Raw genomic sequence first — 25,519 nt, forward strand, 5'->3', positions numbered from 1 at the left:
AGTGGTCAGTATTTAGGAACTGAGCACTCTGGTAGACCCTGCAGTTCTGGATCATCCTCCAGTGACCATCAACGAGGACATGGTCAATCTCCTTTGCCACACCACCAGCGTTGGAATACCAAGTCCAGCGATGAGCTTGTAGGCGCTGAAACCATGAACCGGCCACCCTAAGTCCATGACTTCTTGCAAAGTCAAGGAACTTAGTGCTATTCTGGTTCACAGTTCCTGACCCATGGGGACCAACACATGTCTCATAACCATCCCTATCAGTTCCAGTCGATGCATTGAAATCCCCCAAGACAAGAAGTGTCTCGTCTGGGGGCACTGATCAACCACAGACTCACGCGTGGCGTAGAATGCATCCTTCATGGTGAGATCACTCACCTCAGTCGGAGCATATACAGACGCCAGGGAAATGACACCGAAGGAGTGACGGATCCTTAGTCTCATAATACTCTCGTTGACCGGTGTTACCTCAATTAATTATCATTGGAGTCAGCTTATTGGACACAGCTACAGCAACTCCTTGGGTATGGTCACCATCAGAGCGACCAGAACAATTGTAGGTGAAACCACTCTCCAGTCTCCGATCTTCAGAGAGTGCTGCATTGCCGATGTTCAAACGCTTGAGCTCAGATGATAAGAGAGACAGGTGATCATCCTCTTTTCGGCATAGGACATTTTCGGCACCCACCCGAAGCAAGACCACCTCAGGTTAACCCAAGGGAGACTGCCGTCTGGTGGATGACATCTCAAAACCATCCGAACACACTCTCCCGCAATCTGACCCGGGAAGGTTACCCCTGTGGTTTTTCTCCTATCAAAGAGTGGGGTCCCAAAGGCTTTGCCTCAATCCCGTCATCCGGTGCGCTTCCCAGTGGAGGGCAGCTGCACAGGAGGAGTAGGTAGCTGTACTCCCACGGAGTGGTTTTTCAGATATCTTTGGTGTTTTTCAAGTGTTTAACGGTGGCCGGAGGGCAAATCCTGCCACCAACCTCCTAATAAGAAGTCACCCAACTGCAGGAGGACGTCCGCATACACAGTTGGGACTCGATATGTTTGGCCGTTGTCTCACAAGGAGCTCCTCCACCCTTTGACAGGTTTTGTTTTTAATCCTGCTGGGTGTCCATAGCATACACCCTCCTCACCAAAAAACCTGGTGGGGGAGACGGTTTAGTCTCCGACAACTCGACCTTGAAACATGTTTCCATGGAACCTGATGGAAGTCACAGATCTCATCTGGCCTGACCTGACATATGCAACACCCCCTCGTCAATACCTGTATTTCGTGTCATGACGACATCTCAAATGATGTTTTCACCACGTTTGGTAGAAAGAAAGAAATTTTTTGAAAACTCACTTTCAATTCCTTCCAACTTGCCATGGAGGTCCTGTGGAAGGAAAATGAGGGTGTAGCCACTCAAAGTCCACCAATCGAATCAATGGACCTGATCTCAAACTACAAAACATACAGAATGAAGCATATAATATTAGGGGTATTTAATCATTTTCATGGTACCTCCCTTAAAAAGGGTCAACCACTCGGTGGTGCATCCCCAAAAAACACCAGGCACCTCAAGTTTCCATTAATCGGAGGTGAGTTCCATTACCAAGCGGCTTGCTATCGCTTGCCAAGCTACCCGTTCCTTATCAACCGTTTTCTCGGAGCGCTTGCTTGAGTGCTTAAGCCGCTTGGCGAGCGCTCTACAAACTCGTCGGGGGACTGCAACGCACCCTGTGCAGCTCAATCACAACGTTCAAAATGATCATTGACGTATCATATCCAAAGTGAACAACAAGCTGCTCTTCCATTGGTCGAATTAATAAAGATTCTCTGACCCTGCCGGTCAGATGCCTTCTCATTGGCCGAAACTCAGAGGTGCCTTTTCATTGGTGCACAATAAGCGGCTCCGTCATTGGCTAATTTAACGCGTATATCAATCTTTTTATATATCGCTTGTTTTTATTGGTAAACTGTGATTTTAATATGTACTGTATATTTAAATATATATATATATATATATATATATATATATGTTTTTTTTACCTCAGAGTACAGTGAACGTGTGTATATCCATCGTTTCTGAAGAGAAATAAGTCGTGCCCCATTGACGTTAGCGACGGAGGAAAGGTTGAAGCTAATATTGAGGAAAACAAATCGTTCTCTCGTTCTGTAATCCTCTCGGTAAGTGAAAATCTGATGTAAATATATTAATATATTTACACATCTATTTTAAATCGTTTTGCGGAGCATGAAATGATTTCCTCTCAGCTGTTCTCCCTCGTGCAGTTCGAGGAAAAGGAAATCGATGTGAGTAAGGACATCGATGTCGTCCCCTTGTCGCTGTCCTTCGGGTTCACGAGTCCCCGTCGAACACAGAATCCAAGTTTCTCGGGGTTATCTGTGACTGTTCAACGTTCCGACATGTTGGCGGCAACGGGTGATTTAAGTTGCGGTGACTGAGGAGGGCGTGAGGTGTTAAAAATGTTCCGACAACGCGACACCGATCGGTCCGATACCTGATAAGTTTGTTTTATTTTAACAACAATCATGGAGGCCCTGGTACCCTTGACAGCTTCGGGCCGTTCATGACCGGTCGAGAAACCTATTTCGGGCCTTTCGTAAAACCGTCACAAGACGCTCGACTGGAGGTGCCGGTAATTTGTTCAGAATGCCGGAGATGATTCGCTTACTCTTCCTGAAAGACGCTGTGGGAACTCTGAGGTCCACCTGGGACCCGGTGGTTTAATACACCTGGATGCCTGCATGTGCCACGCCAGGGTGGCCAGGGACCCGGTGGTTTAACACACCTTGATGCCTGCATGTTCCACGCCAGGGTGGCCAGGGACCCGGTGGTTTAACACACCTTGATGCCTGCATGTGCCACACCATGGTGGCCAGGGACCCGGTGGTTGAACACACCTTGATGCCTGCATGTGCCACGCCAGGGTGGCCAGGGACCCGGTGGTTTAATACACCTTGATGCCTGCATGTGCCACGCCATGGTGGCCAGGGACCCGGTGGTTTAACACACCTTGATGCCTGCATGTTCCACGCCAGGGTGGCCAGGGACCCGGTGGTTTAACACACCTTGATGCCTGCATGTGCCACACCATGGTGGCCAGGGACCCGGTGGTTGAACACACCTTGATGCCTGCATGTGCCACGCCAGGGTGGCCAGGGACCCGGTGGTTTAATACACCTTGATGCCTGCATGTGCCACGCCATGGTGGCCAGGGACCCGGTGGTTTAACACACCTTGATGCCTGCATGTGCCACGCCAAGGTGGCAGTTTATAGCTGGGTTGAGATTCCAACTCTGGGCGAGACGGTGCGAAGGTGTCACGTTTCGAATGGTCCTCTTGTATTGCTCGGTTTCCAGAATGGATCGTCTCATTCGATGTCGTTTCTGCAAATACATTACTCTACTTGGCTCATGGAGCACTTTGTAGGACGACTTAGATGTCATGAGATATCTACTTCAAGCTTAATTGCTTGGACATTTATTTGTAGACAAATCAACATTTGCCAAGCTCACTGTCTGACACACAAGGCTGTCTTCATACTGGGCTTTCTAACTTCCGACACTCAGGACCCCAGGACTTTGTCCCACGGCAGTTGTTTTTTTTCCCCCATGGTCAGCCATGGTTCCATTTTTTTCCATGGTCTTGAGCCTCTCAGCCCCACCACCAGCCAGGAGCTCTCTGGGGCTGACCTTCACAACAAAGCTGGCCTTCAAAGCCACCGGCAGATTGGACATCTTCGTTCATTCCGTGAATAATCGGAAATCCTCATGCTCGACGTGATGTTGGTACGTAACTCAATGGAGTGAGCTGATACTTGATGCAAGTGATTCGTACTCATTCCGAGATGGCATTTCCTTTCCCTTGATTTTTATCCCCCGCCAACCAACCAAGTTGGCGGGGGATATAGAAATGGGTTCCGTCCGTCCATCACATTTCGTTTCCGGAGCTTAACTACAAATCCCCTCAAGATATATTTACGAAATTTGGTACACAAATCAAGCAAGTGGTGAACTGGTGCCTTTTGATATTTAGAGATTTCCCCCAAAAAAATTTCTGTCACTTTCCGTGAAAACAAGTTGGGTATTAAGAAATAATTGAGGTTAACCTTTGCTTCCAGAGCATAGTTACAAAACTATTAACTATTTCTTTATGAAATTTGGTACACACATAAAGAATAAATTGAACTGGTGCCTTTTGCTACTTGTCCTCATTTACTATGGCGGGGGATATCGAAGACTCTCTTCAACGGATGCTTGTTCTCTTTGAGCTGTGCCAGCATTGTTCGAACCTGCACTAAAGATGTCCAAGCCATTGAGATTTCCTCACTTTTATGTCTTGATGATCAGTTTATACTAGTCATTTCGCTGATTACTTGAAATCTTGTATGACTACTTTAACCAGTCGACGCGGCGTAACGGTGAGAGCGACCACTGAATTTGGCAAGTTGGTGGGTGGGCCAAACCCCAACCGAGTTATTCCCATGACCTTAAAAATGTTACATGCTGATTCCTTGCTTGACATTCAACATTTAAATGCTGGGAAGGCAATGGCAACCCCCCCCCCAGTACATCCCTCGCCAATAAACCACTTTAGTATCACTAACGCTCTGTAAAGAGTACGGTACATCAAAATAATAATAATGACCCCTTAATAAACAATGTCTCCGAATAAGTCCAATGTGTGTGTTTTTGTCTTTCTTCAATGTCCAAGATGTGACACCACATAATGAGTGAGATTTTATTGTTGCTTCAATTTTTACACCTTTAATTTAATTTGAAATTTTGGAAGAACTGAGAAGTCTGCAATAAATTTTTATTTTTATATATATTTTTCTTTTTTAAATATTGTGAACGAAGTGTAATTTAAAGTTTTCAAAAGAAAAACAAAGTATGTGTAATTGCTTGAGTAAACCTTTTTTTGTTGTTGTTGGTGTTCTCATCTGAGTACACACATTCTGAGATCCCAGGTTCAATTACCATGTACTGTGTTGATTTAATCATTTTATTTTTTTTCATTTATTGTATTTGTAATTCAATTATTGGATCATTGGTTTCTCTGAATGTGCAAGGTCTCCCATTAATCTGATCAAATTGTAAGAAAAACACCCTTCCTACCTGTGATGCTGATTTTTAATTGCCGGAATCCTTTGGATTTCGGCAATTATGTTGGTCGGTTGTGTGTGTCATTCTGTCTGTTTGTTTGTGTGTTTGTTTGTTTACCCTGTAGCTGCCACACCGTTTCAGCGATCATGACCAAACTGGGTACAGACGTCGGCCATGGGCCAACTTAGACACTTGTTGTTTTTGGTGAATCTAGGTCAAAGGTCAAGGTTACGGAAAAACCGAAATTTTTATTTTCGCAATAACGTCCGCTAAAATGGTCATATTGACTTCAAATTGAATCCAAAATGTGCATCTTCCAATACTGCATCCAACCATATTTCTCATTGGGGTGTCACACCAACACCCTTCTGAGTGGTCGGGGGTCGAATGTCAGGGGGGTCGGGTCAAAAATTTCAAATTGCGATTAAAAACGCCATTTCAAGTCCGATTGACTTCCAAGTTATGATCATGACCAAACTAAGTGCTATAACTCATTAAACAGTAGCACTATCGACTTATAAGAACCAAATTGATTTCCAGGTTTTTGTTTTTTCAGAGATCATAGTGATATGACAAAGTTATTCCGGCAATTCCTTGCTCAACGAGCAATTTCTTTTTCTTTGTTTGTTTGTTTTGCTCTTTCAGTCGCAAGGATGGCGTGCCCTGTAGCTGTTGATCCACGTGCAGACTTTGACGCATGGCTCTATGCACAGGGCATGAAACCTCACTTTGCCCAGGCGATGGCACGTGAGCTTGGTATCAGTGACTACGATGAGCTGCTTGCATGCACGGCGGACAAGCAGGTACGCTCTGAGCTCTTTACAGCAGCTCGACGTCGCCTACCATTTGCCTTCTATGCTCTCCTTCGTCGTGTGTTGCACTCTGTTGAGCCGTCTCAGCAACCAAATGGGTTTCCTCCACATCAAGTGACTCCACCAATGGTGAGCGGTATGCTCCAAGCCATTGTGACCTTGCTCATGAGCCTTAGTGAGGACCTGCGGGAGTCTGCGTGCCACTTTAGCACACTTGAGAGTTCTACGAGCTCTGGCTGGGAAGGAGGAGGGCAAACTGGGGAGGAGATGGAGGATGTGGAAGAACTTGAAGAGGAGCTTGTAACTAGTGGTGATTTGGAGATCCATGGTGATGGAGGTTGGAACAGCTATCCAGCCAGTGGCAGCTTGGAAGCAGGTAAGATTCGACTGCATTTTAATATTTGTCAGTGTGCATATTGGTTAAGAGCCTCATCTAAAATATAGTGAAACCTTGATGAAAAGGAGTGGTTACCCCTCTTGTGTATTTATGTTGATGTAAATCCTGCCACGTCTGCGCAAGTATGTTACTTTGCAAGTCTGTATGCCTGGGCCATTGATGACGGTTATGCACAAGGATGCTACGTGGCTCATGGATCTTGTTTTCCCTCTTCCACCTCCCATTTATTATCATGAGCAAAGAGCCTGTCATTAAGGATGGGTTAATTCCCACAGAATTCTTATTTTAATTTGACTTGTGATGCCCCCCCCGTCCCCCACCGAGAGTGGCATTATGCCATAAATAATTACATAGGGAGAAATGCGATCATCCCCCCACCCTAAACCCCCGGGACTATGAATTATTCTTACTACATAAAACTTTCCCATGCACACTCTGAGTACAACCCCCAGCTTTCAACTCATTCCCTCCAGTGGTTCAGGGCTGCATAAAAGTCAGACACTTCTCTTATTGTAAATACTAGCAGAGTACCCACCCAACATGCGATCTTGTTCCAAGCATACAACGCGTTCTTCTGAAGCATACCTTTTATTTTGGCAGTGTATCGGCAACTGATAGCTCTGTATAGGCAAAAACTTAAATAAACTAGAGGGGGAGCACTCTGTAAAATGCAAAACCTCTGCCGCCAATACTGCAAGGTCACTCAAGTGAACCTGATATCCTATTCATTCAATATGACGTCAACAGTGCTCACAGAGTTATAGTTTGCAACTTTCCCTTTTACTTTTAACTTTTACATACTCAATCCATTCGTCATAACTAGATTCTTTGAGACAGAAATTGATTTTACATGGGTATATCCACCTGAAGTTCCAAAATCAGCCGCAATTATAATTTTGGCATGTTTTTTTTTGTTGGAAATACTTGTAACATGTAAAAATGCAAAAAAAAATCGAAATTTTGTTGAAAAAAAAGTTGCAATTTTTTTTTTCCTCTAACAATTTTTTTTTTGGGGGGGGGGTTGAAAATCACTTAAAACATGTAGAAATGCAAAAAAAAAATTCAAATATTTTTTCAAAATGGCCGCCATAGCGGCCATATTGGATTTTGGACCAGGTCCAAAATCTAATGGCATGATCCTTGGACCATACCTAATCCCCCCACCAAGTTTCGTCGAAATCCGTCGAGGAGTTTTTTCCGTAATACTGTTCACAAACAAACAAACAAACAAACAGAAAGGGTCAGGTCAGGTATGGGAGCATGTGCCAGAACAGCGCGTCGCTGCGTCCACTTTCCGCCGGTACTCCAGGGGCCTCCGTCTGGCCATCCCCCAGGCAGATGCCAGGCCCATCCCCATCTCCTTGAGATGATGGTCAACCTGCTGCAACCATGAGGCACGTGGTCGGCCCACTGGCCTCCTCCACTCATGAGACTCCCTCGCTGAGAGAATCTGGTGAGCAGGATCAGCGTCAGGAAAACGAGCCACATGTCCATACAGCCGCAGCTGACGCTCACGGACTATGCAGGTAACAAATCTCATCCGAGTCTCTCTCAGCAACCGCTCGTTGGACACAAAATCCGACCAGCGATAGCCAAGGATTCTCCGAAGAGACCTGGTACCAAAGGAATTAAGTCTCCGTCTCAGATCCTTGGTCAAAGTCCAAGTCTCGCACCCATAGAGCAAGACTGGAAGTACCAAGGACCTGAAGACTCGGACTTTCGTCCTCCCGCACAGGTACCGGCAGCGCCACACCCCATGATCCAGTGAATCCATGACTCCCCAGGCCCGACCCAGACGTCTATTGACCTCCGGCTCACAACCTGCGGAGACATGAATATCACTGCCAAGGTAAGTGAATCTATCCACGACCTCAACATCCTCACCACAAACAGACACAGACAGGACAGCAGCATCCAAGATGTCACCGAAAGCCTGGATCTTAGTTTTGACCCAAGAAATCCGTAATCCCAACGGCTCCGACTCCTCATTCAGCACCTCGAGGGCCCCCAAGAGGATGTCTAAAGTCTCCGCAAAGATGACTGCATCATCTGCAAAGTCAAGGTCCGAGATCTTGACATTGCCAAACGATGCACCACAACTTGATCGCTCCGACATTCTCCTAAAAATCCAGTCCATACAAGTGCTGAAAAGTGTGGGGGCAAGTACACATCCCTGACGAACTCCAGTAACAACTGGAAATAAGTCAGAGATGGCACCACCACACTTCACAGCACTCTCAGTACCAGAGTAGAGTTCAGACATCAGATCGATCAGTTTCGGTGGCATCCCACGAAGACCAAGAATCCTCCAGAGGACATCCCGATTCACTGAATCGAACGCTTTACAGAGATCAACATAGGCTGCAAGCAGCCCCTGCCGAAACTCTCGTCTGCGTTCGGTGAGGACACTAAGTGCAAGGATACGGTCAATCGTTGACCTCTTTGGTGTAAAGCCTGATTGCTCTGGACGCTGGTGCTCAAGCAGATGGTGGCGAACCCTATCTAGAATTATCCGAGCAAAGACCTTGCCCGGCACTGAGAGCAGCGTCACCCCTCGGTAGTTGTTGCAGTCTTGGCGATCACCCTTCCCTTTCCAGAGAGGGACAACAAGGCCCCTCTTCCAGTCAGTTGGGATGATGCCTGTGTTCCAGGCAGAGCACAAAACTGCATGCAACGACACGAGTGCAGCATTTCCACCAGCCTTGAGAAGTTCAGCATGGATGCCACAGATCCCTGGAGCTTTGCCCCGTTTCAACTGGTTCACCGCAGCCCGTGTTTCCACAAGCGATGGTGGACCACAGTTGATTCGAGGGTCAGCAACAGGGATTGTAACACCCTTGACGTCCAACTCGACAGCTGGGGGATCAGCCTGGTACAACCGCTCAAAGTAACCGGCCCAGCGGGCCTTCACTTCAGACTCCTCTGTCAAGAGCCTACCACTCTCTGCTCGAACTGCAGTGCTCCGAGGGATGGGCTTGGATGAACGTAATGTGCGAATTCCCCTGTAAGCGGGACGAGAATCACCTGTCCACTGGTGATGCTCTACCCCCTCACAGATTCCTCGCACATAGGCCTCCTTGTCCACCCTCAGTGCACGTACAGTTTTACGCCTCAGCTCCCTGAACAGCTCAGCTCTGCCATTCAGCCTGGCCCTGCGACTCTGGTCGATGGTATCCAGTGTCCCTTGAGAGACAAAATTCTTCTTTGCCCTGCGGTGAACTCCAAGGCATCCACCGGCAACATCAAGGACTGTGGTCTTGAAGGTGCTCCACAACTCTTCAGGACCCCCCAAAGCACCCAGACCCCCCAAGTGTCCACTCAGCCTGTTCGCAAACTCCTCAGCTACTCTCTCATCCCTGAGCTTGGCAACATCCAGCCTAGGCTGGGATGGTACCATTCTCCAGGATTTAAGGTGCAGCTTTAGAGTTGCTACAACAAGCCTGTGGTCAGTATTGAGGAACTGAGCACTCCGGTAGACCCTGCAGTTCTGGATCATCCTCCAACGACCGTCAATGAGGACATGGTCAATCTCCTTTGCCACACCGCCAGCGTTGGAATACCAAGTCCAGCGATGAGCTTGCGGGCGCTGAAACCATGAACCAGCCACCCTAAGTCCATGACTTCTTGCAAAGTCAAGGAACTTAGTGCTATTCTGGTTCATAGTTCCTGACCCATGGGGACCAACACACACCTCATAACCATTCCTATCAGTTCCAGTCGATGCATTGAAATCCCCCAAGACTAGAAGTGTATCTCGTCTGGGGCACTGATCAACCACAGACTCGAGTGTGGCGTAGAATGCATCCTTCACGGTGAGATCACTCGCCTCAGTCGGAGCATAAATAGAGACCAGGGAAATGACACCCAAGGAGTGGCGAATCCTTAATCTCATAATACGCTCGTTGACCGGTGTTACCTCAATTATCATTCGGGTCAGCTTATTGGACACAGCTACAGCAACTCCTTGGGTATGGTAACCATCAGAGCGACCAGACCAATAGTAGGTGTAACCACCCACCATTATCTCGCCGCAATCCGGTCTCCGAACCTCAGAGAGAGCTGCAATCCCGATGTCCAAACGCTTGAGCTCAGATGATAACAGAGACAGGTGATCATCCTCTCTTAGGGATAGGACATTCCAGGCACCCACCCGAAGGGACCGCCTCAGGTTAACCCAAGGAGACCGCCGTCTGGTGGACGACACCTCAGCACCACTCCGACACACTCTCCCGCAATCTGACCCAGGGATGTTACCCCGTGGTTTCCTTCCTATCAAAGATTGGGGGTCCCGAAGGCTTTGCCCCAATCCCGTCATCCGGTGAGCTGCCCTGCGAAGGGAAGCTGCACAGGAGGTACTCCCACGGAGTGGGTTTTCAGATTTTTTTGCGTTTTTGCGTTTTGCGGAATGAAGGGTTTTACGGTGGCCGGAGTGCAAATCCTGCCACCAACCTCCTAATAAGAAGTAACCCAACTGCAGGAGGACGTCCGCAGACACAGTTGGGCACTAGATATGGATGGCCGTTGGCTCACAAGGAGCTCCTCCGCCCTTTGACAGGTTTTGTTTTTAATCCTGCTGGGTGTCCATATCCAAACACCCTCCTCACCAGAAAACCTGGTGGGGGAGACGGTTTAGTTGCCGACAACCCGACCATGGAACAGGTTAGTACAGGTTTACATGGTACCTGTAGCAGGTCACAGATCGAACCTGACCTGACGTTAAACAGAAAGGGGTGACAACGGTAACCTCCGATCTTCGATGGCGGAGGTTAATATATAACCCGGGTTCCGTGCATGAGGCAAATACACACCTACTGCTTACAATTCAAAACACCTCACTGCACTGGAAAATATGGGGACAGGAACACTGTACTGTAAATGGTGAAGACTTGTAATACCTTCCCCCACCTCGAGGCAGCGCTACATGATGCACATTTACATAGAAAATTTGTGTCCCCTCGCTCCCCCCTCCCCTCCCCCCCGAAGATCACCGGCAAAGATATAAACACCATCCATCCATCCATTAGGACCATACTCTGTGCAGAGCGTTGGTGCCGCCGAAGCAGTCTCCTTGGCTATTGGGAACAATCCTGGACGGGTCGCCACTCCGACACAGTATACCAGCATGCTGGCACTCATTTTGCCGACCTCGGAAGGATGACAGGCAGAGTCAACCCCACCTGGTGTTAATTCAACAGCTGAGCGGGATTTGAACTCAGGACCCTAGGATCCCAAGCCCACTACCTTAACCATTAAGCCAACACCAGGCATATAAACACCCTTATAAATCAATTGGGGTCATACTGATCCTCTGCAGCAAATCTGGATGCAATTGGCCCAGAACTGTAGGAGGAGTACCATGACAAACAAATCCACAAACACCAGTCTGTGGATTATAGTAAGGATGGTTTTTCACGGGAAATACTCACTCCCTATACGAGTGTAATACCCCCTCCCTCTGGCGGGGTCAGTAAAGCACTTACACTATGCCACGTGTACATTGCAAAATTGCAAGTAATCTCCCCAGCTGACTTGTAATACCCTGTCCCACCACCACCAGGAGTGGTGCTAAACGAAACACATTTATAGATAACTTGTGTCTCCCCCACCCCCTCCAGAACCTCCATTGCTACCAAAATATTTTTTTAATGCCTAAACATTTCTGGGCACAACCCAGGTGCAACCACCAAATTTTTAACTCATTCCATCCAGCAGGCTAGGAGTCCATACAAATCAAATACCCACAAATGCACAAGAAGAGGTGCAGTGACACCCATCATTGCTCCACCCCACTTTGTGCAGATTTGCTTCAGCGCAAACTAAATATTCAGTTTTTAATTACAGTACTTAAAAAATATAGTATATATATATTTTTTAATCCATCAAGCAAGTCAAAAGTTACATGTTTAAATGCACCGCCTCAAAGGAAAACGCAACCGCTAGTGTTGACATCGTTGGCAGCTTCTCTGAGCCCGTCTCCTCTCAATCAATCAGTGCACTCCTTGCCTTCATGCTTTGTTCGCAGACACATTGGTAATTGTGCCAAAAGCCTTGGTATACTGAAAGTGTCAAGAAAAAGCATCGGTCTGTTGCTGAAATTGAAAGAGTTGCAGGGTTCGCATAATCCTTGGAACTCTGAAATTCTTGGAAAAATGAAAAAGTATTTCCCAGTTCCAGCATCTTAAGTTGAAGAGGAAGCGTACACCAGAGACAGCAAAAAGGGGAAAGGTCATTTTTATGTCCATCCATCCATTGGGACCATACTCTGTGCAGAGCGTTTGTGCTGCCTAAGCAGTCTCCTTGGCTATTGGGCACAATCCTGGATGGGTCGCCACTCCGACACAGGATACCAGCATGCTGGCACTCATTTTGCTGACCTCGGAAGGATGACAGGCTGAGTTAACCCCACCTGGTATTGATTCAACAGACGAGTGGGATTTTAACTGAAGATCCTCGGATCCAAAGCCCACCACCATAATCATTAAGCCAACACCAGGCGTATTTTTATGTCCAGGACTGGAAAGTCTTCAAAAAACGTGTCCGAGTCCTTGAAATTCCTGGAAAACCAAGAAACTTGCACAAATATAATCTGTCAGGTTCCCCACCCCCCAGCTTCAGACTTGTTAATTCCCCCAGCCTCATGAAGAGAATGTTACCAATAAGAACCTCCCCCAGGGATTTACCATTAAAGCCAGGCCAAATGATTTCTCATGCTGCAAAATCTGCAATGACGGGTCATTACATGAAACTGCTTTATGTGGAATAATTTATTATAAGAAGACACAGGACGACGAAAATGGAGACTCGCGAGACAAAAGATAGACGGACACACAAAAAAAAATGAAGCGCACTCGCGATCCGATAAATAATCAAAATAGCCATTAGCACACAATAAATGAAAAGACACCGGCACAGAAATCGAAAATGTTCCATCATGAACATGTGTTCAGCCCACAGCTACGGCACCCAGTGGAGAGACGAAGCATCAAGCAGGCGAAGACGTAGCGGATAAAGCGGTGGCGTGAACTTGTAGGGCCGCCAGAGACATCAGCGTGCTGTATGTGGAGTGGAGACCATGTGACTGAATAGTTTTATGACATTACCTAAGTGCTGACGGAAAAGTCCCGATTAAGCAGGAAGTAGCTCCTCTTGGTCTGCTGAATCATTTTACAATGTGACATCAGGTCGTGCATACATTATGTAAATGTAACGGAAAAGTCCCAATCACGCAGGAAATGGCTACTCTTGAGTCTCGCTGCAGCACTGTTGCTGTTGATTGTAAAGGGAAAGGAAAAGCAAACTTGAAGAATGTCAAAGCTTTGCTATTTTAATTGCTTGTGGCTGAAGCACGCCCACCACCGAGATTGGCTCGTGAAGGAATCTGTTCACAAGGCCGGATGCAGGGTCTGTGAGAAGACATTCGATATCGGGAATATGGGGGAAACCACACTTAGGAATCACGTGAGAGGCGCCAAGCACCAAACATTGTATTTTTAATTGTGTTTGTATTTATTGTCTGTTTTCCCACATCGAATCCAAACATTGTTTTACGTGGGCTTGGTTTCCTGATTATGTGGTTTCGCATTTTTCCTGTGAACCATTTTGTTTTTATACGGTCCTTTTACATGTATCTCCCCTCTCCTCCCACCACCACCACCACCACCACCCTCTGTGCGGGTTGTGTGCGCTCAGTCTTGCTGCTGCAGTGCAAGTGGTAATTGAGACATGCAGTGCATTCAGTACTGTACCTATCTCCACAGAACCATACTTTATGGAATGCAAAGTTTCTTGTCAAAATGGTGTGCAAGCTCGTCAAGAAATCTCCCATAAAGTACCCCCTGGCTAGAAGCTTGGCTTGTCTTGACCCAAGGCATTTTGAGAAGAAAGACTTGGTTGTGAAATTGATGAGAGCCCTCGCAACCTTGGTCAATGCATAGGGGACAAGACCCTTAGAGGGTACTGTATACAATATACTTAGATGATGCTGCCTTCAGACTCACAAGTTTTGACCCAAAGAAGGATAGACTCGATCATTTGTGGCATTCTGATTTAGCACAGGAACAGGAATTTGGTAAACTGTGGTCTGTTGTGAAACAGCTGTTACTTTTATCCCACGGCCAAGCAACAATGGAAAAGGATTTTCAGTGAACGAAGAGATCGAGGTCGAAAACCTGAAAGAGGAACGAAAGCTTGAAGAAGAAACAGCTGACTTTAAATGTCAACACAAACGTCTGAAGACGGACATTGATGCGATGACAGAATCTGCTGATGAACTAGCACTGAAGGCTGAGGAGAACAATAATTTAACATGCATCAGCCAATCTAACAGCTTGTGCAGGTCTGCGAAGGAGAAAGAAGAAGAGTTTAAGAAACTACAAAACAACTTCATGAGAAGAACCTCCAGTTGATGAGTATCTGACGTCGTTATGTGTTAGACTTTCACAGAATTATTACCTCGCACACACGAAGCAAAAAGTGGGGTTAAGCAATTGGTTCATGATGGAAGGAACAACTTATTTAAATTTATGTTATATTTTGAACACTAATTGGAACATAAATAGGAAAACAAGGCTGCCGTTTTACCGTCACCCAGAATTAATTATCTTCTGAGACTCCAAGAGCTGTTGCAAGTTGGGAATTGATGCTGCAAAAAGCACAACTTGGAATGATTCTGTGGGATAACGTGCTCAGCTAGTATATTTTGTCTATAGGTATCCATGTATTACTGAAATATTTTATGGAATATTGAATAACAGAAAACAAACGAGGTTTGTTTTTTTTTTTGTTTTTTTTTTTTCCTTCCTTTAAGTATATACAGTGCCTTCAGAAAATATTGTCGCGGATCCGGGCTTCGAGGTGTGCCACGAGGGGGAGCACTTGGGTCCCTTCCGAATGCCCGGTCCTCTCGGCAGCTGGGCACAAATAACTCCGTGCACCGGCAGGTTGCTCGAAAACCACGAACGCTGATTGGCATGGCAAATCCAGGCAGGGTTACACTACTTCGCGTGATACCTTACCTGTGGACGGCTGGCAAATGAGGGTCACGTGCCCTCAGCGCACACTGATTACTGCCTCTCTCCGGGCAGCCTCTCTCGAACAGGAGTTTGTGCTCGGAACCACCCTATGCTGAATTCCATTCCAATTAGTCAGGACAAGATTGTTCCTCCACCACAGTGACATGTTCGTCCACAATAATTGCCGAATAACGTTTAGAAATCGATTGAAATGTAAGGCAATTCAAACCAGACAACTTAATAAATCGAGTTCGGAACCTGTTGCTGGGTCATAAGCTCCCAAGAGTACCTGCTGAAGAGAAGCAGGTATGCTTCATTTGTGATAAGGTGATGCCTGCTGACAGTAAATAGTCCAGAAATGGTGGCCTGGGATGGTGCTCAGAAGAAAATGCTTTCAGGAAGCGTAAGAGCCAAATGGACCTAAAACTGATGACGATAAGGATGGCAAGTACCATGCTGCAGCCAAGCGTTTGTACATTTTGCTTCTTGGAGTGTCCTCTAATGTATTTGCAATGGATCTTTACTACCACAAAACCTGCTATCATAACTTCAACTTGGTGTCTGATTCCCAAAAATCCAACACAGATGAAACTCAGAAAGAAGCGCTAATATCGCAAGTTACAAGGTTATAAAGGATTAAGAGGTCTATCTACTGACAGAATTGTTGGAGGATGTACAAGAGATTAGCCGAGATCATGACCTCGATGATAACCCGGAAGCGGAGGGTGGTACAGGAATTTGGAGATTCCATAGGGTTCCATGTGGTAGGTCATGGCTTGTGGTACAATCACAGTGGAGTCAATCCCTTAACTTAGGGCAAGCAGAAAGTCAAATCCAGTTTCAATATTCTGCCAGATAAGAGTAGTTTGAAGGAACACCTCATAAAAAGCGACCTTCAAGCCTAGATCTGGTACCAGTGTTTGAGACAAGACAGAGCATATCCTTCCATTGAAGGCAGTCGATTGGAAGAAACCGAAGATGGTTCCAGGCCAGTATGGTTTATCTGCCTACAATTCCCACCAAGTCTTTCACTGGCTAGTACCAAGCCAAGGTCAAAACCAGGTACATGCAGTTTTCATAGCAAATAGTTTTATATTTGTGAAGATGCTGGATAATTACCACCTCGTGCTGCTTGTCAATTGTCATAGTTGTCTGAATTCGGAGCTTTTATGGTTTTCAGTGATTGTTTTAATGCTAAGCTAATATACAGTGGTATATTACCACCAGGATCTGTAAGGCAAAGCTAATTCTCATTGCACAGGCGATGGTTATGATGCAGACGAAGAGGATAACCCGAAAGAAGAAGAGAAGAAAGGGCTCCAGCAACAGTGAGGACAAAGGAGCCGAATACTCGGTGGAGGACAAATTTTCAGTGATGGCAACATTGTGCAAGACCAGATTTCAGCTACTTCTGACACTCGTGACGAAGTTCACTCACCGAAATCCCAGACAGAGACTGCATGATTTGGACATCAGTGAATGATATTAACTCAAATGGACAATGTTGTAAAATTAAAGGCTTTGAATGAACATTACTTGTGAGTTAGCATCATGTTTAAATGCTAATGAAGCTCTGGCGCTCGTCTTATTGTACAAAAGAAGCATTTATTTGGGACTTTTTTGGCCGTTTTAAAGACTATAGCAGATTGGTGTCAATTATTACAAAATGAACTGTGCTGTGTATTGAAATGTAAAAAGCAACTCCCTGGCCTAAATTTAAAGACATACAGTCTAATAAGAGAAACGGCAGTTATCCAATTCAATTTTCCAGCCAAAAAAATTGCACACGTTTGAATCGGTCGGGTCTGGCAGCCATATTGGATTTTGAGACCAAGAGCAAATCCTTCCAAAGTCAAGTAATTATATCTACTCCAACATGCGACCAGAAAAAGAGTATTCTGTCGTTTGTTTGGAGCAGAAAAAATGGTAGCCATTTTGGATTTTGACGGCCATATTGCATTTTGGTCGACCACAAATTACTCGAAGATCGTGATTTGATGAGTTCTACCGTTCAACCAGAAACAAGGCAAATTTCATTGGCAAAATTAACTTTTTCCAGCCAAAAATGTATGCAAAGTGAAATTCAGTAATGTTTGGTGGCTGTTTTGGATTTTAGCTGCCATCATCATATTGGATTTGAGAACCAATGCAAATTATTCTATAATCAACTCATGATGCATATCACTAACGTACGAAAAGAAAAAGCCGTATTTTGTGGTTCGAAAATTGTTTTCCGCACATTTAAAATGTGAGATTCAATGGGTATTGGTGGCCATTTTGGATTTTGGCCTCAATATTGGATTTGAGGCCAAATCCCGCGTGGCCCCTCAGCTAAATTGAAAGGGCATCGGCCAAGGATGACGGAACCACTGAGAAAACCTTGGGTGTGTGTGTGTGTGTGTGTGTGTGTGTGTGTGTGTGTGTGTGTGTGTGTGTGTGTGTGTGTGTGTGTGTGTGTGTGTGTGTGTGTGTGTGTGTGTGTGTGTGTGTGTGTGTGTGTGTGTGTGTGTGTGTGTGTGTGTGTGTGTGTATGTGTGTGGTTGGTTCTATTGGAGCTTTCTGATGTGGAGTGTGATGCACTGAAATGATCGTTATGATCTCCTGAGTTGATTAGGCTCATTAACTACAAAGAACCCTGAAGAATTATTTTGTTTTAAACGCACGCCATGTTAAGGTGTAAAGAGCAGCTTAATAGGTCCTTCCACTGCGTGGCATTTCTAATTACAAAATATATAACAAAAAGAATGATGACATTGTAACAAAGCAGAAATTAATTAATACTAAATAATATTGTTACGGTTGTGGGGGTATATGGAGGAATTTCACAGCAAATATAGGATTGTACAGAGTTGCTTGGTCCGTGGATCTCAATGTAAATTAAGTAGGGAAACTGAGGTTAAGTGTTACTTGTCACCATATGGGGGGTGGTGGTGTGTTCATTAGATGGGTATTCGGACCAATTTCCCCCTGTGACTTTTTTCCAATGCAAAAACGTGGATGCGTTGGGTGTGTGTCAAGGACAAATTCATTGGTCAAGATCTGGATTTGAGGATTTTTGTTTTTTTGTGATTCTGAGAGATGCAGACACACACACACACACACACACACACACACACACACACACACACACACACACACACACACACACACACACACACACACACACACACACACACACACACACACACACACACACACACACACACACCCGCTGGGGGGGGCACTGAGGCAGCACAGCTGAGAGGTTTGAGAGCGTAGCGTTGGCTGTCTGTACAGCTTTGTCTGTGGGGGGGGGGGGGGTGGTTGCATGCCTGCTCGACTCTGTCTGCAGGAGGCTCATTGCCTTCAAGCATCTCTGAACGAGGCGTGAATGGTTTCTGTGGAGTGCCTGATCACCTGCATGTCTCCTCTGTACCAACCCATGAAGTTGGCGGTTCCCAACCACCTGTGCATATCAAACTGACATACCACCTACACACCCTTACTCTGTCCCACCCCCCCTTCCAATTCATGTTGGGATCAATGCAGGCCGGCAATATTTATATCTGGCGAGCCGGAAACGTACCAAACTCCACTCTTTTCTTATCTTCTCATATTCTCACCTATCTTTCTAGATTTATTGATGACGTGCCATACCCTGTCCTGTGTGTAGCCATAGATAAGACTGTCTAAGTGGGCTCCATAAGTATTAAGGTAATTACTTTTCTCATGTATCTTTCAAATGTGCTCCCTTTGCTATGATTGTAAATACCTGTCATTGTGCTTGATTTGATGGTGAATAAATGTGTTTTGCTTTGATTGTAAGTAAATGTTTTCTTAATGTGTAATTGTAAATTTGTGTGGTGATTAAATAATTGCGCTTGTTAATGATTGAGACATTTCTGACCAACTTGCATGTCTTTTTTTTCCATTAGTCTGACGGTGTATAAGCATAATGAGAAGGGAAATTGTACCCCATTAATTGTCTCTAGGATTAGCCCGTACGTACTTTAGGGTTTTTGCTTGCTGTGTGTATGGAGTACGTGAGCCCAATTGGCCTTGCCGACCCACAATCACGTTACCCACAAAGGTAACGTGATTGTAAAAGAGCGGTAACCTGGCCTGGCTTGTTGGAGTCAATTGGTGCCTGTAGTTCTTTCACAACCTGATGGGCCATGGACTTTTCTGTGGCATGTCAGCCTACAGGGCCGGAGGTTGGGAAGAGTCAGAGCCTTCCCTTCCCGCCCCACTCGCTCGTGGCATACCCCAAACCCCACTTCCATACCAATAGCATGATATTTCAAAAACTTGTGGATGGTTTATAACAAAACTTGGTGGATGAGTTGGTTAAATGACAAGAACAAGCCGATTAGATTTTGATTCAGGTCAGCAGATCCGGCTGATCGGTGGGATGCAAAACGTAGACTGTTCAGCCTCATGGAGGTATGCGCTCTACCGAGTACCATTATAGTTTTGCTTATGGAATGACTTGCTATCATGCTCTGTGCAGAGACCACTGTTGATTTTGATGCTGATGGTGGAGATGAATTGTCACAACTTTCTCTTGGAAGGAGCGATACTTGTGTGCTTGAAGACTTGCCAGCAAAACTCACCAAACAGAAACGATCTGTTCCACCAGGTGAGAGGGAAGCTTTTAGCTAACTACTGTGATAAATTATTTTAAGGCTTTTGGCTTAAGGTGATTGATTTTTTTTTTTAACCCCCCTCTGTCAGTCCATCCTCCTTCAATTGTGTTCTCCTCTGATCTCAAGCATAATGGCAGTCTTTTGGTCTTCTATTCTGAATTGGTTGCTTTTCAAAAAAATGTTTCCTCGTTTCATGTTTTTCTTTTTACACAAGGGCTTGGCTCGTGAAAGAGCGAGGTGACAATAAAAAGGCAATGTACTGATGGTGTTTCAGTGGGGCCATGGTTGAACATATCAAAAAAGAAAAGAAAAGAGGAACAGAGGAGGGGTGAAAATGCAGTATCCTCCAAGTAAGAGCATTGGCTTAAGCGAGAGAACAGGGGCTTGAGAAAATTATGCGGCGGGTTTCAAGATGACCTGAGATGGTGGTGCACTGCTTGCTTGAATCCCTGGAGGGAAGAGTGAAATTGAACCATCCAATATATATATATATATTTTTTTTTTTCATAAACATAGCCTGGCAGGATGGCCAAGAGATACGTGCACTCGCCTGTAAGCTATCTAGCCTGGGTTTGAATCCTGACCCAGCTATAAACCGTCATTCACGTGTTTCACAGGCAGGCTGATTCATCAATGTGTGTGGCATCCTCAGATGGATGTCAAACTGGGTGTCCCATCTGCCAGCATTAGTTAGTGGACATTAAAGATCCCAAGGTATCCTTCACGAAAGGTGGGTGAACTATCGCCGGCACCATGAAGAAGTTTCAAATTCCTGCCCTAGCCTTAGTCGAATGTCAAGCCTGGCCAGCCGGTTGATGAAAGGCTTGGGCCAAGCTTCCCCCAGCCAACCCCACAAGAACGTGGAAATGATTTTGGCCATTGAATAAAAAGTTGATTTTATAAAGATGAATGTAACATCTTGTTACAGCCGCATGTCCGTTCGGGTTACTGGTTTGAGTCCCGTGGGTAGTGTCAAAACGACCACAACCGCCAACTAGGTCTGCAGCCCCGAGCAAGTTCCCAGGCCTGTTTGCCACGTTCTAATACTTGTTGCGACTGTGGAATTAACCTGAGGAAGTGCTGATCGAAGCTCATGACCTATCTAATTCGGCCGAGCAAACTGTTGAGTCGCGAGTGTTGTCTGAGACCGGTTTGAACCGGCTTTCCAAACATTAACCTGCAGCCACCCAAAACCACCAAATGAGACAGCCAGTAAAATGTGGAATCCAACTCCCACAAAGGGGATATTTATTAACAAGAAATATTCGGGAGAAGGATTACATGAGGCAAAACAAATGAAACTATCACAATAAAAACTAAACGGGCCACTTTATAACTGTGCGCAGTTATGACGGGGTTCCAAGCTGCCCCACTTTGATACACCCCACGTTGTCTTTGGGGTATTTTGGCTCTTAAGGGTCTTGTGGGAGGGGGGGAGGTCTTAAAGGGTCTTCAAAGGTTTAAGGGATCTCAGCAGTCTAAAGGGTCGAAAGGTACATTCCAGTAGTATGTAATTAATAGACAGGATGCCACTGAGTTCAAACACTACGTAATTAATAGACAGTCACAAGGCTGGAGAAGATGTAAGGTTTCTTCTTATTCTTGTTCTTCTTCTTCAAATATTTAAAATGGGCTGGCTGCCAGACCGTGTGACCGATTATATTGAAATTTTACACATGCATTCCCCTTGATAGCTGAAGTAGTTTAAGAGAAAAAAATTATTCATTTCTTTACCTTTGATCCAACATGGCTGCTAGACCATGTGACCTATGATTTATTCGTGAACACCCTGGTATCCCCAAGGCTTGGGGAATGTGTGTGAAATTTAACTTCGATCTTTCCAGCCATTCTGGAGAAGAAGATTTTTCAAAGGTTTATTCGTTAAAAAATCATGGCTGTCAGACCATGTGACATGAGGTTAAAATTTACACCCTATATTCCCCAAGGCTAGTTGATCATGTGCATGAAGTTTCAGATCAATGTCGTAAACCATTCTGGAGAAGAGGATTTTTAAAGGTTTTTATTTCCAATCCAGTATGGCTGCCAAAACTCATGACCTTTGACACAACTTTACACTTTGCCTCTAATTGGGTAGGGGCATCACATTTTGAAGTTTCGTGTTAATTGGATAAGGTTTGTTTTTCTATCCAAGCTGGCTGCCAAACCACATGACTTGTGACATCATTTTTACACGATGTGCAGCACTGGTGTGAGATGACATTTGCGAAGTTTTGCATCGATAGTTCAAGAGAAATATATATTTTTATATTTTCCTTCAGTCTAAAATGGCTGCCAAACCATGTGACCTATCAATTATTTGTGAACACCCTGGTATCTCCAATGCTTGGGGAACATTTGTGAAGTTTCCCCTCGATCTATCAAGCCATTCTGGAGAAGATTTTTAAGCATTTTAGGGTAAGTCCAATATAGCTGGCAAGAGGTACTTTTTGTTCCTCGTGGATAGGCAGTTGTACCTGTAAAGTTTTGCCTTGATCTGTTTGGCTGTTTCGGAGAAGATTTTTGAAGGTTTTATTTTTATTTTTATTTATTTTTATTTTTTAAATATGGCTGCCAAACTATGTGACTTCTGACGTTAAATTTACATTCTCCACTGCAATTTTTGTGTAGATGACCCTCATGAATTTTCATATTGATCAGATAAAATGTTGTACTTTTTGAATTATGACGTCATAATGAAGGCATCGATGACGTCAAGCATAACACCACTTATTCCCATGGGGAGTACTTGATGATGAAACCTGTTTCAATTTTTTCCATGGAGTGGTTTTGGAGATAGAAGTCCAAAGTTTTTCTTTTTTTCCAACATGGCGGCCGCATCGCGTGACCTAAGACGTCGTACTTATCACTAAATACGTGAGTAGACGCATACTATGTTGAAAATTTTGTGTCAATCAGACCAACAGTTGCCGAGAAAATGAATTTAAAAGTCAATAAGCATGCGAAAACCACAATGAAAAATAATAACTAGAACTGCCACTTCATAACTGCTGGCAGTGATGACCAGGTACAAGGACATCTGCCTTTGATACAAATACCACCCTGCTTTGGTACAACACTGGACCGACGAGTTACGAACCGAGTAACATGAAGTGTTCAATCTATTGATTATGTTTGCAGTTGGCCCTTTTTCCTGGAGACATTGTCAATATCAATTTAATTGGTATTTAAATTACCTGAACACGAAGCAAAAAATGTGCGTGAAATGTCACCATGGGTCTACAGGGTAAACCAGAACTCCGCCGAGTAATCCGGAGCCCCCCATACATCTCTGTACTATGCGGGATTGATGAGTTATGGACCAAGTAACATTCCACATTCAATCAGTTTATTATGTAAGCAGTTATCCCTTTATCCTGAATACATAGTTGGTATCAATTGAATTTTTGTTCAAATAACCTGAACACAAAGTAATAAATGTGGACACCATGGGTGCAGAGGGTAAAGCGGGATTCCCCTGAGTCTAATGAGGCCCCACATGTTTCTCTACGACACGGGATTCACAAGTTATGTGCCGAGGAACAGGCCACGTTCCATCCATTTATTATGTACAAAGCTGACCATTTCTCCTGGGGCCATCATCGGTATCAATTTAATTGCTACTCCTGTACTGTCAAATGCATGCAGGTGCAGTCTCAAGTGAGCCTTATGCAAAAAAAAAAAATTCTAAAAGTTCTCAGATTCAAATAATTAAATGATTCTGATTGCCAGACCTTGTGGCTGATTGAAATTTAAAACGTACATTCCACATCTTCGCGAGATCATAATTGTGAAGTTTCACATTGAATGATGCAGTGGTTCCACAGTAAGCATTATTGGAATATTTTTCCTTCAATCCAATATGGCTGCCAAATGGCCGACAAACCACGTGACCGATGACATCATAAGCTTATATTCTGCCTCTAAAGGGGTAGGGGATAATGCACGTTGAGTTTCGTGTTCATCGGATAAGGTGTGTTTTGCTATCCAAGATGGCTGCCAAACCATGTGACTTGTGACATTTTTATCGTGTATGCAGCCATGGCGTTCGATGATAGTTGCAGTTTCGCTTCGATAGGTTAAGTGGTTCCAGAGAAAACGTTATTTAATATTTTTCTTAAATCCAATATAGCTGCCAAACCATATGACCTATCAATGATTCGTTAACAAACATATATCCCCTTGCCTTGGAGAATATGTGTGAAGTTTCCCCTTGAAGTGACCAGCTGTTCTGGAGATGTTTGGAGGTTTTAGGGTAAATTCAATATGGCCCCCAAACCATGTGACCTATCAATTAGAAATTAACAAACTTGTTCAAGCATGTCTGGAGGAAGACGTGTAAAGTTTCATCTCAATCTGTTTAGCCGTTTTAGAGAAGATTTTAAAGCATTTTAGGGTAAATCCAATCCGGCTGACAAACCATGTGACATATGACATAAATTTATATTCTGCCTCTAATGGGGTAGGGGATCAGGTCTATGAAGTTTCGTGTTTATTGGGTAAGGTACATTTTTCTATCCAAGATTGCCACCACACCATGTGACTTCTGACGTCATTTTTTCCCATATATGCAGCCGAGGGGGTCTGATAGTTGCCAAGTTTTGCTTCAAAAAGATAAGTGGTTCCAGAGAAAACATTGTTTAATATTTTTCTTCAATCCAATATGGCTGCCAAACCATGTGACCTATCAATTATTCATTAACAAACATGTATCCCCTACCTTTGGAGAATACGTTTGTGAAGTTTCCCCTTGACCTGACCAGCCGTTCTGGAGAAGATGATGTTTGAAGATTTTAGGGTAAATTCGATATGGCTGCCAAACCATGTGACATCAATTAGAAATTAACAAACTTGTAAAAGGATGTCATGGGGAATGTGTGTGTAAAGTTTCGCCTCACTCTGTCCAGCCATTCTGGAGAAGATTTAAATAAAATAAAAAAAACATTTTTTTCAAAACAAGCTGGCTGCCGAAACACGTGACCTATGATGTCAATAATTTTTTTCTACGGTGAATTGTTGCGTATATGACGCTCAAGAAATTTCAGATTTTTGCGATGCAGCATTCTCCGTCGAATTTTCACCAGAATACCATTTCACCGATGACGTCACAAAAAAATCACACGTGTTCCCCTTAGGGAGCTCTTGCCACGTGCTAAGTTTCAATTTTTTCCATTGCATGGTTTCAGAGATAGAGGTTCAAAGATGGCACCCGCACCACGTGACCTATGACGTCGTAATTATCAATTATGTATGCTATCAAAAAAGATACGGTGAAAATGTTGTGTCGATCTGATTTACGGTTGCTGAGAAAATGAATTTTCAAGCGAAAAAAAAAAAAACCTTAAAAATTGCCGGCCGGAAAAAAATAGAAATAAACACAGCAAAAACAATAGGACACCGAGGCTTGTAGGCTTGGTAACCATAATAATCCAAACAATAACAATACGTTTCCCAGTCCGGAAGGCTTGGAACCCTAATCAATGATGCAACCAACAGTTAATAAAATCACCCCTTGTCCCTTACCGATATGCGCCCTCAATACAAACCAA

At 44.6% G+C, this 25,519-nt stretch overlaps 1 protein-coding gene and 1 long non-coding RNA gene across 7 annotated transcripts in view; both read left to right on the forward strand.

Annotated features, from left to right (window-relative positions):
- Positions 1–1,931: 1,931 nt before the first annotated feature.
- Positions 1,932–25,519, forward strand: part of LOC147024141 (uncharacterized) — a 39,076-nt gene continuing 15,488 nt past the window's right edge. For 3 of the 6 annotated variants that reach the window (XM_085883751.1, XM_085883752.1, XM_085883753.1), the window contains exons 1-2: positions 5,774–6,316; positions 19,838–19,966. In XM_085883751.1, coding sequence (XP_085739877.1) covers positions 5,782–6,316; positions 19,838–19,966 — 664 coding nt within the window. In that variant the 5' untranslated portion in view covers positions 5,774–5,781. Of the gene's footprint in view, positions 2,186–2,287; positions 2,312–2,471; positions 3,812–5,773; positions 6,317–19,837; positions 19,967–25,519 lie in introns of those variants that run through there. The other 3 variants (XM_085883754.1, XM_085883756.1, XM_085883755.1) reach the window with 3 other exon arrangements.
- Positions 10,485–16,883, forward strand: LOC147024142 (uncharacterized). Its single transcript, XR_015058894.1, has 2 exons — positions 10,485–16,410; positions 16,610–16,883. It is a non-coding gene; the product is annotated as an uncharacterized LOC147024142 (long non-coding RNA).

Source organism: Eptatretus burgeri, chromosome 6 (assembly GCF_056783735.1).
Source record: "Eptatretus burgeri isolate ZD-2024b chromosome 6, Ebu_testis_v1, whole genome shotgun sequence".
Lineage (NCBI taxonomy): Eukaryota > Metazoa > Chordata > Myxini > Myxiniformes > Myxinidae > Eptatretus > Eptatretus burgeri.